Below are 12,888 nucleotides of genomic sequence, written 5' to 3'. Positions count from 1 at the left end.
CATAGTTTATATTTCTCTTTACAGTGCAGACTGTTTAGACTTTAGCAACAATGAACCTTTCTAGATCTTTTTTGTGATCCTTCACAATCATGCGCCATTGCTTGGAATGTCTTGACCTAGATCTACCAACTTCTCCACACATACTAAAAAAAAGTTAAATGTTACCTCTTTTGCAAAAGCCTTATCACACTCATCCAAGAATCTACACTCTTCCTTAACATTATATTCAACATTTTAACTCATACAATCCAGGGAATTTTAGTATATTTACTAAGTTGGGCAAGAATCACCATGTTCTAAGTCCAGAACATTCCCCTCACTTCAAAAAAAGAAATGTTGTGCCTCCCAATTCCACTCCTTACCAGCAGGCACACACACAAATATACTTTGTCTCAAAAAATTTGCCTATTCTGGGCATTTTATATAAATGGAGTCATGTGGCCTCCTTTGTCTGACTTCTTTTACCCAGCATAATGTTTCCAAGGTTCACTCACATTGTATGTAGCATGTATCAGTACTTCTTTCCTTTTTACGACTGAATGATATCTGAATGATATCTCATCGTATAGACATACAACATTTTGTTTATCGATTATCAGCTGATGGGCTATTTTATTACTGTATTTACTGTATTGAAATTGGGTAAATTTGAACACCTTAAGAGATCTAATCTTCCTCACTAAATAAATAGCAAGCACTTAGAAGATAAGTTCTTGTTTTCATTTTGTATCCTTGGTACTGAACACAGTGACTAGCACATACTCAGGCCTCTAATTATACTACACAAATAACACATAATTTTCTTTTCTTTTTTTTTTTTAAGTAGGCTCCACACCCAGCATGGAGCCCAACACGGGACTTGAACTCACAACCCTGGATCAAGAGTCAGATGCTTAACTGACCAAGCCACTCAGATGCCACACACATAATTTTCATTTAAGCACAACTTACATTTAAAAGCATGTTATAAAACACTTAATTCCTATCTTACTTCTCATTATATCTAGTTATAGAGTTAATTCAAATACCAGCTGAAGGAGAAATGCGATGACATGAATAACTCAGTAGTAACATCTACAGATGGCCTGACTTACTATGAACTAGGTATGCATTATCTCATTTAATTCTCAACACTAAAGAGTATTACTATTCCCATTTTACAGATGAAGAAACACATTCAGAGGCAAAAATACATGCTCAAGGTCTCAGACTACACACGGCAACATGAGGATTAAACACACCAAAGACTACTTTTAACCCACACCACTGTGAGCAGAAAATCATTTCTTTGACATTAGTGCATAAAAGATTAACACAAGGCTAACTATAGAAACCAGAAGAAACGATATTGATGTGCCACTTAAGAGCATTATGATTTTAGGAAAATTAGCCTCTCTGAGCCTTAGATTGGCTCAACTAGAAAATTGGAATAATAATATATGCCTTATTTCAGGGCTGTTGAAAAGTCAGCCCTCACCTCCAGTCCAGTGTTCATTTCACTGTTTGTCATGCTGCCTTCCAGATACAGCAAACAACTTATCTCCTGGCCCAGTGAAAAGATAAATAATGTATCTTAAAAACTTAATTACAACTAACTTTGCTTAGGCTATTTAAGAAGTTACATACTGCTCATTTAGTTTCTCCTGATCTGAAAAATAAACTTTACAAAAGTAAAGTTCTTTAAATTTACCTCTTCTTTCTTCTTAGGGTCTGACATGGGATTCCGGAACAGAGGAGAGTCCCCAAAAGGTGAGTATGTTAGACTATTGATGTGCTGTTGCAGAACAGCTTGCTGGGCAGCAGAAGCATTAGGATCTGTCAAAGCTTTTTGAAAAATAGAAAAGAGAAAGCAAGATGTCAGTCCAAGGATCCAATGCAATTACAGCAAGAAAACATAGAATCATTTGGGAAAGGTTTTCAAAATGTTCAGATTCACTACAAGGAATTATTGGTGGGGAGTACAAGAGCAAACTGTGAAGGAAATCAACAATCAAATAAACTAATGGCTCAAAGATATGAAGAGGCATTTCGTAAGAGCCAACACACAAAAATTTTTACTTAGGTCTTCACTGTCACGAATTATCAATAAAATGTAATTTAAAACAACCTGGAAGAAGTATTTTATGCATACCTCATTATCAGTGCCACAGCTGTATGAAAAGAATTATAGTCTTGGACTTCTAGAAACATTATAAATTGATTTTTACTCTAACAGAAATAATATGACAGTACATAAAACAAGTACTGTTTCTGTATTTTTTAACCTACTCATTTCAATCATGGAAATTTAACCCAAGGGTTTAAAATAGAAACAAAGAGAAATTTGTTAAGTATTCAATAAATACTATTTGTAATTGTTACGACTTGGAAACAACCATATCCAACATTAACAGTTGTAAAAATCATGATACATCAACATGGTGAGTTAAGCGGTTATTAAAAATAACAATGTGTTTCTCTGTGGAAATCAGGAAATATCGTTGATTTAATTTAATAAGTAAAAATTCCGGGGGCGCCTGGGTGGCTAAGTAGTTGAGTGCCTGCCTTTGGCTCAGGTCGAGATCCCAGGGTCCAGGGATCGAGTCCCGCATTGGGCTCCCCGTGGGGAGCCTGCTTCTTCTCTCTGTGCCTATATCTCTACCTCTATGTCTCTCATGAATAAATAAATAAAACCTTTAAAAATAATAAGTAAAAATTCCAGAGTAAAAAATACTAAGTATACCAAGATAATCAAAGAAGAAAGTGGCATACAACAAATAAAAATGGCTGTTAAGGTTTCCTTATATGTTTACTATTTACATTTAATATTCTTATTACATTCAAGTAAAAATTGAAAGAAAAAATAAACCCTGATTAGTCTAATTTTCTTTTAAATTTAAAAACATGTCATTAGTCACAGAGAATTTAGGGAACAGACAAGGAATGATGATGATCTGTAATTACATTCAATAAAAAGAAAGCAAGAAAACCCACACAACTACCTATATTGTACCTTGAAGAAGCTTCTTTGGAAAATATTTCCAAAAATAATGATAAAAAAAAAATCAGATCATACTTGTTATTTCAGAGATAAAAATACTTTTCCTTTATAAGTGTTTAAAATAAGGATAACACCAAAATATAAATAAGATAATCCACGTTAAAGGAGTCCCACAAACAAAACATTTAGAAAATTTTAATACTCATAAGGGGGGGAAAAAACTAACAGCAGCAGTAATAACAGAACAAGAACACACACACCTAAAGCTAAATCAATAAAAAAGGGATAAATCCACTCTTCTCAAATTCTGCTTTCTTAAAATTAGACATACTAATACTAAAACAATGGATGCTAATATATAAGGAGAAAGTGCAAGTTTGCTCAAGATTGTGAAAATCAGAGATGTTGATTTAAAGAACATATAGCAAATCATCTGTATTCAGAAAGTTCCTAAACCAATTTAAGACTATCAGTGAGTGGGCAGCCCGGGTGGCTCAGAGGTTTAGCACCGCCTTTAGCCCAGGGTGTGATCCAGGAGACCCAGGATCGAGTCCCACATTGGGCTCCCTGTGTGGAGCCTGCTTCTCCCTCTGCCAGTGTCTCTCCTCTCTATCTCTCTCTGTGTCTTTCATGAATAATAAATAAAATCTTAAAAAAAAAAAAAAAAAGTAAGAAAAGTAGTTTCTGGTACAGAGTAAGTACCACACAGTAACTGCATAATGTTATTCTGTGGACTATTCAAGGAGACTCAAGAAAACCTGGGTGTTTTTATAAGAATGCTAGTAGTCCATTACTTGACAGGCAATTATGCATTAAAAGTAACACTGACTTGGGGGAGCCCAGGTGGCTCAACGGTTCAGTGCTGCCTTCAGCCCAGGGCGTGACCCTGGATCAAATCCCATGTCCGGCTCCCTGCATGGAGCCTGTTTCTCCCTCTGCCTCTCTCTCACACATGAATGAGTAAATAAAATCTTAAAAAAGAAAACAAAAACAAAACTGACCTGCACCATCTGATCCAATCATTAATTAGTAAAATAGATCATCCCACCTGAGCTTACTCAAAAGAAAAAGAACTCCTTTAACAAAACCAAATGTAATTAGGAAAGTGTGTGAGGATTTTTTTTCTTTGGTATGTTTAAATATGGAATATTTTCTAAGCTAACTGTTTAAAAATAGAGACAAGAGAGCTGATGTTAGCAAAAATAAGTGAACAAGCAAGCATAAGCACTAAACTGCCATTTGTGTTATATTCAATTCTGCTGAAAATAATTTGAAAACACACACACACAAAAGAAGAAAACAAAAATATGTTGAAAAGCCACATCATGACAAAAAAGGGACAGGAAAAAGTATTAAAAAAAGTCTAGAACACTGATGATATTTTATCTAGAACAAAGACAATAGAGTTACTGCAAAGAAACTGACAGACTGGTTTGCTTAGCTTAGGAGGTAAAAGTAGAACCACAAAGTGGAAATTCTATGGAAGCATGTTTTGGTTTCTAAACAACCTGAACAAAACAATAGACTAGACTGACTTGGAAAACTGTAACTAAGGAACACCATGGTAAAAGAGGACTCACATAAGCTCTATAAAGCATCTTTCAACTAATATCCTATGATGTAAAGATGTACATTCCAAAATGCAATACAGCTACTTTCATATGCATGGTAACACTACCATATGTAATTATAACATCAAATGCTCATGTCAGGAACTTTGACTTTAGAAAAAGACGGATTAACAAAAACCATTCAAAGGGTGCTCAGCTGGCTCAGTCAGAAGAGCACGTGACTCTTAATCGTGGCTCGGGGTTGAGTTCAAGCTCCACATTGGGTGTAGAGATTATATAAATAAGGAAAACTTGAAAAAAAAAAATTTTAAACCTCAACTAGTCAAAACACTATCCAGGTAAAAATGGCAGGTTACGGTATTTATGGTATGTCCCTTCTACTGAAAACAACTAAAACTAAGGAAAAGAAATAAAAGTGAAAATATCACCTTTAATGATAAAACTGATTCTAATGTTCACACAGAGATCAAGTAGAATTCTAATTCACCACCACACCAAAGATCTAAATAAAATCTGTTTTTCATGAAGATTTTATTTATTTATTATTTATTTATGAGAGAGAGAGAAAATAAGTGAGGGGAAGGAACAGAGGGAGACGAGAACTCCGTAAGTGGAGAGTTTGATGTGGAACTTGATCTCAGAACCCTAAGATCATGACCTGAACCAAAGGCAGATGCTTAACTAACTGAGCCACCCAAGCACCCCTAAGTAAAATCTGTGTTTAGTCAAATTAAAATAAATCTATGTAACCCATAATGACAAAGAACGGGAAATAACAAATGATGAGAAAATAGAACAAATTTCTAGGGGAAAGAAATAGAGGGTGACAAAGCAGGATAGTGCAAATTATAGCTTAGAATACATTCACAAGGGATTACAGCCCCAAGTGGAGCATATCTGCCCTGTAGAATACCAGAAAGATTAGGGATTCAAATACAGCAAGTTTGATGAACTGAGACTGAAAGCAGGAGAAGTGTACTAAACACCAAGAGAGTGTGCCTCTGATGAAACCAAGTTAACATATGGAAGGAACAAGGGCAATAAGTTCCAGTACTTGCATCATCCCAGAGCTAAGAATGTAGCATTCTGACAATCAGAGGACCCTTCATCAATAACTGGTTCCTGGACTACTTACCTTAAAGTGAAACTTACTGGTAAACAAGTTCTACCCATAAACATAAGTTGCCAGTGAGCTTTTTATTATTTTATTCTTGAATATGAATGGTAAAGATCACAGAGTATTAAAGAGTAGGACCAATGCAAAAATAATCCTCAAGATTTATTAAGGCACAAAAAGACCTAAAAATATTTTTTAAATGCCAAAGTTTCAAGAGAAAATTGCATCTACAAACTGGATGCCTGAGAAAGGAAATTTTCAAAGAAGGAGAAAGAATTCTTACAAGCTGAAAACAAAAATTCAAAAAGATGACTTAGAAGACAATAAAAAATCTCCTAAAAAATAGAAACAGCTTAAGAATCAAGCATTAAAATAAAAAAGGGGTGTCTGAGTGGCTTAATTGGTTAAGCATCCAATTCTTGATTTTTGGTTCAGGTCATGATCTCAGGGTTGTGACATCAAGCTTCAAGTTGGGCTTTGCATTGGGCATGGAGTCTGCTTGAGTCTCTTTCCCTGTCTGCCCGCCCCCCCCCCCAAAACACGAAAAGAAAATCTTAAAAAAAAAAAAAGAAAGAATATAAGTAATTCAGTATAATTTCAGGACAAGGGAACAATCCTAAATGCTTATGGAAGTAGTGGCTGAAAAGTCTCAAGAATTAGAAAGGCATCAGACTTTTCAACAAATAATAACGGTTAATGCAATAAATACAGTCCAGGTTCTGAGGATAAATTATTTTCACACTAGAATTCCATAACATTAAAGCACGAGAACAAAAAAGGTATTTTCAGACCTGTAAGTGATCAAAGTTTACCTTATATGTATGCTTTATTTAAAAATACATTCTAGGCAATTCAGGAAGTAGAGGAAAAACCAACACCTAGGACACTGAGTAGACTTGAAGTGAGTATCAGGAGCATGTTGAAGGCCTAGGGAATAATCAGAGTTCATACTACTGGAGGATAAAGGGATCAATGAATGATATATCCAGAGTGAAAGAATTCTGATACCGTCCTTAAGAATTTGGACCAGTTTAGGAGGGTGATAAAGGCTGGTAATGCAAGGAGAAAAAAGAAATCAGAAATTCTAGGGGAAGGAAAAAGCTGTATAAAAAAGATGTACATGGCTGGGCAGCAATATTTTCATAGTTGTAATAAATGCTGTGTTCACATTTACAACTTTTAAATTATTCTTTAATCAAAGAAAAGATGAAGGTAATAATTATAGGACAGAATACATTATCAATACAAAAATATAAAGATGGCAAAAGAAGAAATGAGGAAAAAGAAAGGAAGAAAGGACAGTAATATCCTTACTTGACCAAGGAGATTCAAGAAATACTCTCTTGCTGTTGACAGAATAAGAAAATGTAGGGATATGGTTTAAATTTGCAAAAAACTTATCCAAACGTGGTACACGGATCATGATGAGAGATGAACTTCATGGTACAGAGACTAACTTAACTTTCTCTTGCTCTCTCTCATTCTCTCAGTTACTCCATTTATGCCAGCTGATATCAGGGTTTTTTTTAAGCTCCAATAGAGCAGATTTCTTTTAAAAAGATATTTACACTAAGAAGTTAATTTTAAGTTAAAAATAATAATAATAAAGATAGTAGAGAGGGCAATAACTGGGAAAAGGTATTCAAACGATTGAAGTATGAAAAACACTTCAATAGATAAAATGACTCAGGGAATTTAGTAACATAGGTGTATTAGGAGAAGTGAATAAAGAACATAGAGGTGGGTGGTTAAGTGAGCTATATTTCTCACCTACCATTAACAAGTTAAATTTACTTAAGACATAATAAAGCAAAACACAGCAACATAAGCACATCATTTAATTATATACCAGGAAACAAAGTGGCCATAACAAAGCAGTCTCTTTGGGGGACTAGGCCTGGGAGTCAGGAAGTGGAGAAGGCCAGGATCCATCACAAGTCCTTCTGTACTACATGACTGTTTAGTGATATGCACTTGTGTACTGCTTAAGGGTGGGATGGAGTGGGAGGAAAATCAGGTTAACAAGTTAAGTATTAGCAAGAAATAAACTGAGTAAAGCCTTCTAAAGTCACTGACACTTACCTACTGGGGCCTGGGGGGCTCCAAAGCCCAAAGTAGCTGTCGTAGTATTAAATCCAGGGGCCCCAAAGGCTCCTGTACCAAGAGGCCCTCCGATCTTAGGTTGGTTGTTCCCAAACAAAGATGCCTGTCCAGCACCAAGAGCTATGGAGACAAGAGGAAAGAAAAAGCGCCACAGGAGATCCTTTGAATGTTGTGCCAGAGGTCAGATACTTAAAAATATAATACATTTGGAAACTTCATAATGACCACTCATTTCAACAAAAGAGGTAATACAGTAAATGTTAATTATATGCCAGGCACTGTGTTGAGTACATTCTATACATCAGAGGCAAAATATCTAATCTCTCTGTGCTTGTTTCCTCAACTATAACATGTGATAGTAATATATAGCTTAGGTATTTGTCCCTAAGATTAAAATGAAAAAACACATATTAAGCATTTACAAGAGGACTAGTAGACACTAACATTCATAAGCTACTGTTTCATTCTTCATAACCCTGAAGTAGTAAATATTATCCACATTTTATAGATGAGAAAATTGAGGGTTTAGGAATCAGCTCAACGTCATCAATGTAGTAAAAGGTGAAACTGAGGTTCAAACCCTTGGTGCATCAGGGTTAACTGCTACACTATAGTAATACAGAGTTTGAAAGAATTAAAAAAATAAGTCTCCTTAAATTTCAATATTTGCAAATTAAAATATGCAGCTGAACCAATCACAATGTTATCGTTTTTGATTAACATAGAAGCTAATCTCTAGAAAACCAAATCCAATACATCTTCTTTGAATAGCAAAAGTAACACTTTCAAATATACCATCTCATGCATACTACTTTACACCAAGACAAACGTTTTGTTTTATAAAAAGGTAAGTGGGGGCGCCTGGCTGGTTCAGTCAAACAGCATGCCACTCTTGATCGTGGGGTCATGATTTGAAACCCCACTTGGTGTATAGAGATTACTTAAATAAATAAAACTTAAAAAAAAAAAAAAAGGAAAATGCCCTGTGATGAGTTTACTAAACAGATTAGAGTTTCATTATGAATCAGACTGGATGGAATAAAAACTTATTTTCAGAGGGGAAACCCACTGCAGAAACTTATGTTTTAAAGCCTAATGAATCTTGCTTATGGATACTGTTGGCTGTGAAAATGGGGAGAATTTATTTAGAATAAATTACTGGCATAAAATTTTTTAAAAATTTCCATCCCGTCCTCCTCAAAAAGTTACTAGCAGTTTGGAAGATCTACAGTTCTGTGAGAGAACTGTAAAGTCACTTCTTCAAGTTATACTTAGAGGTCAAAAATATCAAAGGGCGCCTGGGTGGCTCAGTCAGTTAAGTTTCCAACTCTTGATTTCAGCTCAGGTCAAGATCTCAGGGTCGTGAGATTGAGCCCTGCACTGGGCTCTGCATTCAGTGTGGAGCCTGGTTGAGATTTTCTCCCTCTCCCTCCACCCCCGCTCAAGGTCTCTCACACTCTCTCTAAAATAAGTAAATAAAATATATTGAATACAAACTGCTCTGAGATTGCAATAGCAAAGATAAGTCTATACTCAAAAAAACCATACAATATAAATTAGTCAGGGTAACTACTAAATGGACAAAACATTCCTTAATTGTCCAACTTCATCAATAACAAGAAGATAAAAGGTAGCAAAGGGATTATTTCTCCTTATAAACCCTAGCTCTGGAACAGGAAATAAGACTTCTTTTAAAGTCCCAAACCACTAGAAATTGGTGAAAATTCCAAGAAAAACTGAAACTACTTCCTTGAAAGATATAGTTTATAACACAAATTTCAGAATTCTTTATTTTTCCAGGTAGCAAATCCTTCCTTACCCCCTAAACAAAAACTTAGAAGAAACCCAAATATATAAAATGGACAAAAATTTCTCATCTAGATGCATATTTCCCTCACCTTTGTAGCAGTCCTGGATGAAGAACCATGAAACAGTCTAAAAACCACTGTATTTCAATAACCCAAAAAAGAATTAAAAAGGCATTGAGAGGTGATCTAGAAAGAGACCATCAAAAATTGACCTGCCTGCTACTGTTACAATTTATTAATGAAAAAATACGCATTTTACCCAGACCTATCTTCTATTACACAAATGGATTTTTACACTTAATGAAAGGATTTACTAATAGTCCATAAGCTAAGGGACATTCTGATGGAAGATAATGTCAACTCATGAAATGTAGTGTATTTATAATTAGCTGTAGGGATCATAAAGTAGATATATACAGGGCACTATAGTAATAGTGGCCGTTAGAAACTCCAGGGATACTCAAGAAAAAAGTAAAAATGGTCATATTCCTTTTGAGATCTTCTAATAAACATTAAAATTTAATTTTATTTATGGTATCTATTAGCTTTGGGTATATTTTTCTTAGTGTAACAATAAACTTTACTAGATGTACCCTTAAACTTACTACTTCACGGAAACTTTTAAGAACTAAAATTTCTTTCTTTCTTTTTTTTTTTTTATGATAGTCACAGAGAGAGAGAGAGAGAGAGAGAGAGAGAGAGAGAGAGGCAGAGACACAGGCAGAGGGAGAAGCAGGCTCCATGCACCGGGAGCCCGATGTGGGATTCGATCCGGGGTCTCCAGGATCGCGCCCTGGGCCAAAGGCAGGCGCCAAACCACAGCGCCACCCAGGGATCCCAGAACTAAAATTTCTTAATATTACTAAATAACTACCAAGAAAATGCCATACTGATAGTGCCAATGATAGTTAATATTACTGTCAAATTAAATCAGAAACTTATACACCCATGATTTAATGAGTATTCCTTAGCTGAGCACATCAGGGGGTAAAAATATCACACACCAATAAATAATATAAAATATTTTACAGGAAAATTTGTTAGCTGAGGTAAGAGTATGAATCTCCATCACTCAATACAAAAGGTGCATAGGAATACCCCCTCAGCTAATGCCCCAAAAACACATCACCCCAACCTATACCGTGCTATTCTATTCGTGATACCATGACACATAGGATTCATGAACATGGGTATTTACATACAATTGTCTCCAGACACTGCTCTCAAAGCCTGCTTTAAGCTCTCAAAGCTAAAGTCTGCTTTAGCAGATGTGAACATCAAAGAATTCCAATAGTGTATGCTCACTGATTCTCAGAACTCTCATTTCTCTATATCATCTATTTCTGCTAAGGTTGGGAATGTAAAATTCTTTACTGATTGTACTTCAGTTTATGCAAAGCATGAATGAGGGATATATAACAGCAGTAAAAAAAAATGGGATCTGTTGACTGTGAGGTAGAGCTGTTTAAGGAAAACTGAATATATTCAGGGACGTCTGGGCGGCTCAACGATTGAGCATCTGCCTTCGGCCCAGGGAGTGATCAGAGAGGGGCCTGGGACTGAGTCCCACACTGGGCTCTCTGCATGGATCCTGCTTCTCTCTCTGCCTATGTCTCTGCCTCTCTCTCTGTCTCTCATGAATAAATATATAAAACCTTAAGAAAAAAAAATTGAATATATCCAAATAAATAAAAAAGGGGAGTTATTACATTATTGTGGAAGAGAAGATGATAGCATCAGAAAAAGTTATACGATACTATATAATTTGGACTGAAGAAGGCACTGCTAATAACCTGCAAGACCTAAAAGCCAAAGAGGAAAGAATTACAACTTTAACCACATAAAAATAAAACTTATACGTGAAGATACCATAAAATTACATGGTAATAAAAAATAATAATAAAAAAATTACATGGTAAAACTTAAAGATTTGGTGGAAATATTTTTAACAGACATTAGAGTAGCATCTTACCTGCACTTTATGTTTATGGTTCACAAATTGTGTAGGGTCAAAACTACTCTTGAAAAAGCTTGTAATTTGCCCATACCAAAGCTAATTTTTCCACCAGGATTAGAAGAGAACACTGATGTCAGATGATATATTTTGCTTAGAGATCACACTGCACAAAAAACTAGAGCTTTTAAATTTTTATTTCTTGCAAAATATATGTGATAGAATTTGGATAAATTAAAAAGTTCAGATAAAACTCTATCATACAACCCAAAAGAGTTAATATCCACAATATATAAAGCACTCTCAAAAATAGATTAAGAAACAATGATCAAATATTATGAACAAGGAACTGAAAGATTCAAATGGCCAGTAAAATACACTGAGACTATCTTTCACCAGTATTCAGTGAAATGCAAATTAGAACATACCAATTTCCACTATCATGCATGTAAAGATGAAAAAGTCAACAATATGGGGGGTGGGGGGAGTGGAAAAGAAAAAAATATATGGAAAGGTATGGGAAAAATTAGCACTTTTATACAATGAGAACAAAACTTCAAAATGGCATTTTTTTTTTGGAAGACAAATTAACAAGACTGACCAAACTTCAAAATGTTTATCTTCTGACCCAATTCCAAATCTCAATCTTTTTTTTAAAAAAAAGATTTATTTATTTATTTATTCATGAGAGACACACAGAAAGAGAGAGAGAGGCAGAGGGAGAAGCGGGCTCCTTGCAGGGAGCCAGATGTGGGACTCGATCCCAGGTCTCCAGGATCAGGCTCTGGGCCGAAGGCAGCACTAAACCGCTGAGCCACTCGGGCTGCCCTCAAGTCTCAATCTTACAGTAATACTAACACATACAAAATTATGTAATAAAGATCTTCATTATTGCATTGCTATTAATATTAAATAACTCAAATGTCTACTAATAGGGGGAAACTGAATTATAATATATATAATTATGTGTTATGTGCATATATGCACACATATATGTGGAATACTAAATACACATAATGGAATACTAAACAGTTATTTTTAAAGCATTAATTAGACCTATATATATATGGATCAAAAGAAAAAATACATGCCCAAAATGTGATGGGAAGTGAAAAAATTAAATACAGAATACCACATAAGGCAGTTGCTTTCAGATTGAAACATTTTACTATAGCACACAATATGAAATACCTGGAGACTCATAAACACATATATAACTAAAACAAAAATTAAATGATACTTAATTTGCTTTGTAATGATTTTTTCATTCTAATTTTTTTTTCCATAAATGCTGTTTGCAGCCCACTCTATAAGTATTATATCCCACTAATGTATGTATCTCAGTGTTTGGTTAA

The 12,888-nt window shown here is 34.9% G+C and overlaps 1 protein-coding gene across 5 annotated transcripts in view; it reads right to left on the bottom strand.

Moving 5' to 3' along the window:
- The window catches only part of NUP98 (nucleoporin 98 and 96 precursor), a 129,416-nt gene that overhangs the window by 78,179 nt on the left and 38,349 nt on the right, over positions 1 to 12,888 (bottom strand). For all 5 annotated transcript variants that reach the window (XM_055320512.1, XM_055320508.1, XM_055320509.1 and 2 more), the window contains exons 12-13: positions 7,751 to 7,891; positions 1,691 to 1,824 (exon numbers count right to left, since the gene is read on the bottom strand). In XM_055320512.1, coding sequence (XP_055176487.1) covers positions 1,691 to 1,824; positions 7,751 to 7,891 — 275 coding nt within the window. The remainder of the gene's footprint in view (positions 1 to 1,690; positions 1,825 to 7,750; positions 7,892 to 12,888) is intronic.

This window comes from Nyctereutes procyonoides, unplaced genomic scaffold (assembly GCF_905146905.1).
Source record: "Nyctereutes procyonoides isolate TBG_1078 unplaced genomic scaffold, NYPRO_anot_genome, whole genome shotgun sequence".
NCBI classification, from domain to species: Eukaryota; Metazoa; Chordata; class Mammalia; order Carnivora; family Canidae; genus Nyctereutes; species Nyctereutes procyonoides.
This window is presented reverse-complemented; position numbering and strand designations above follow the sequence as displayed.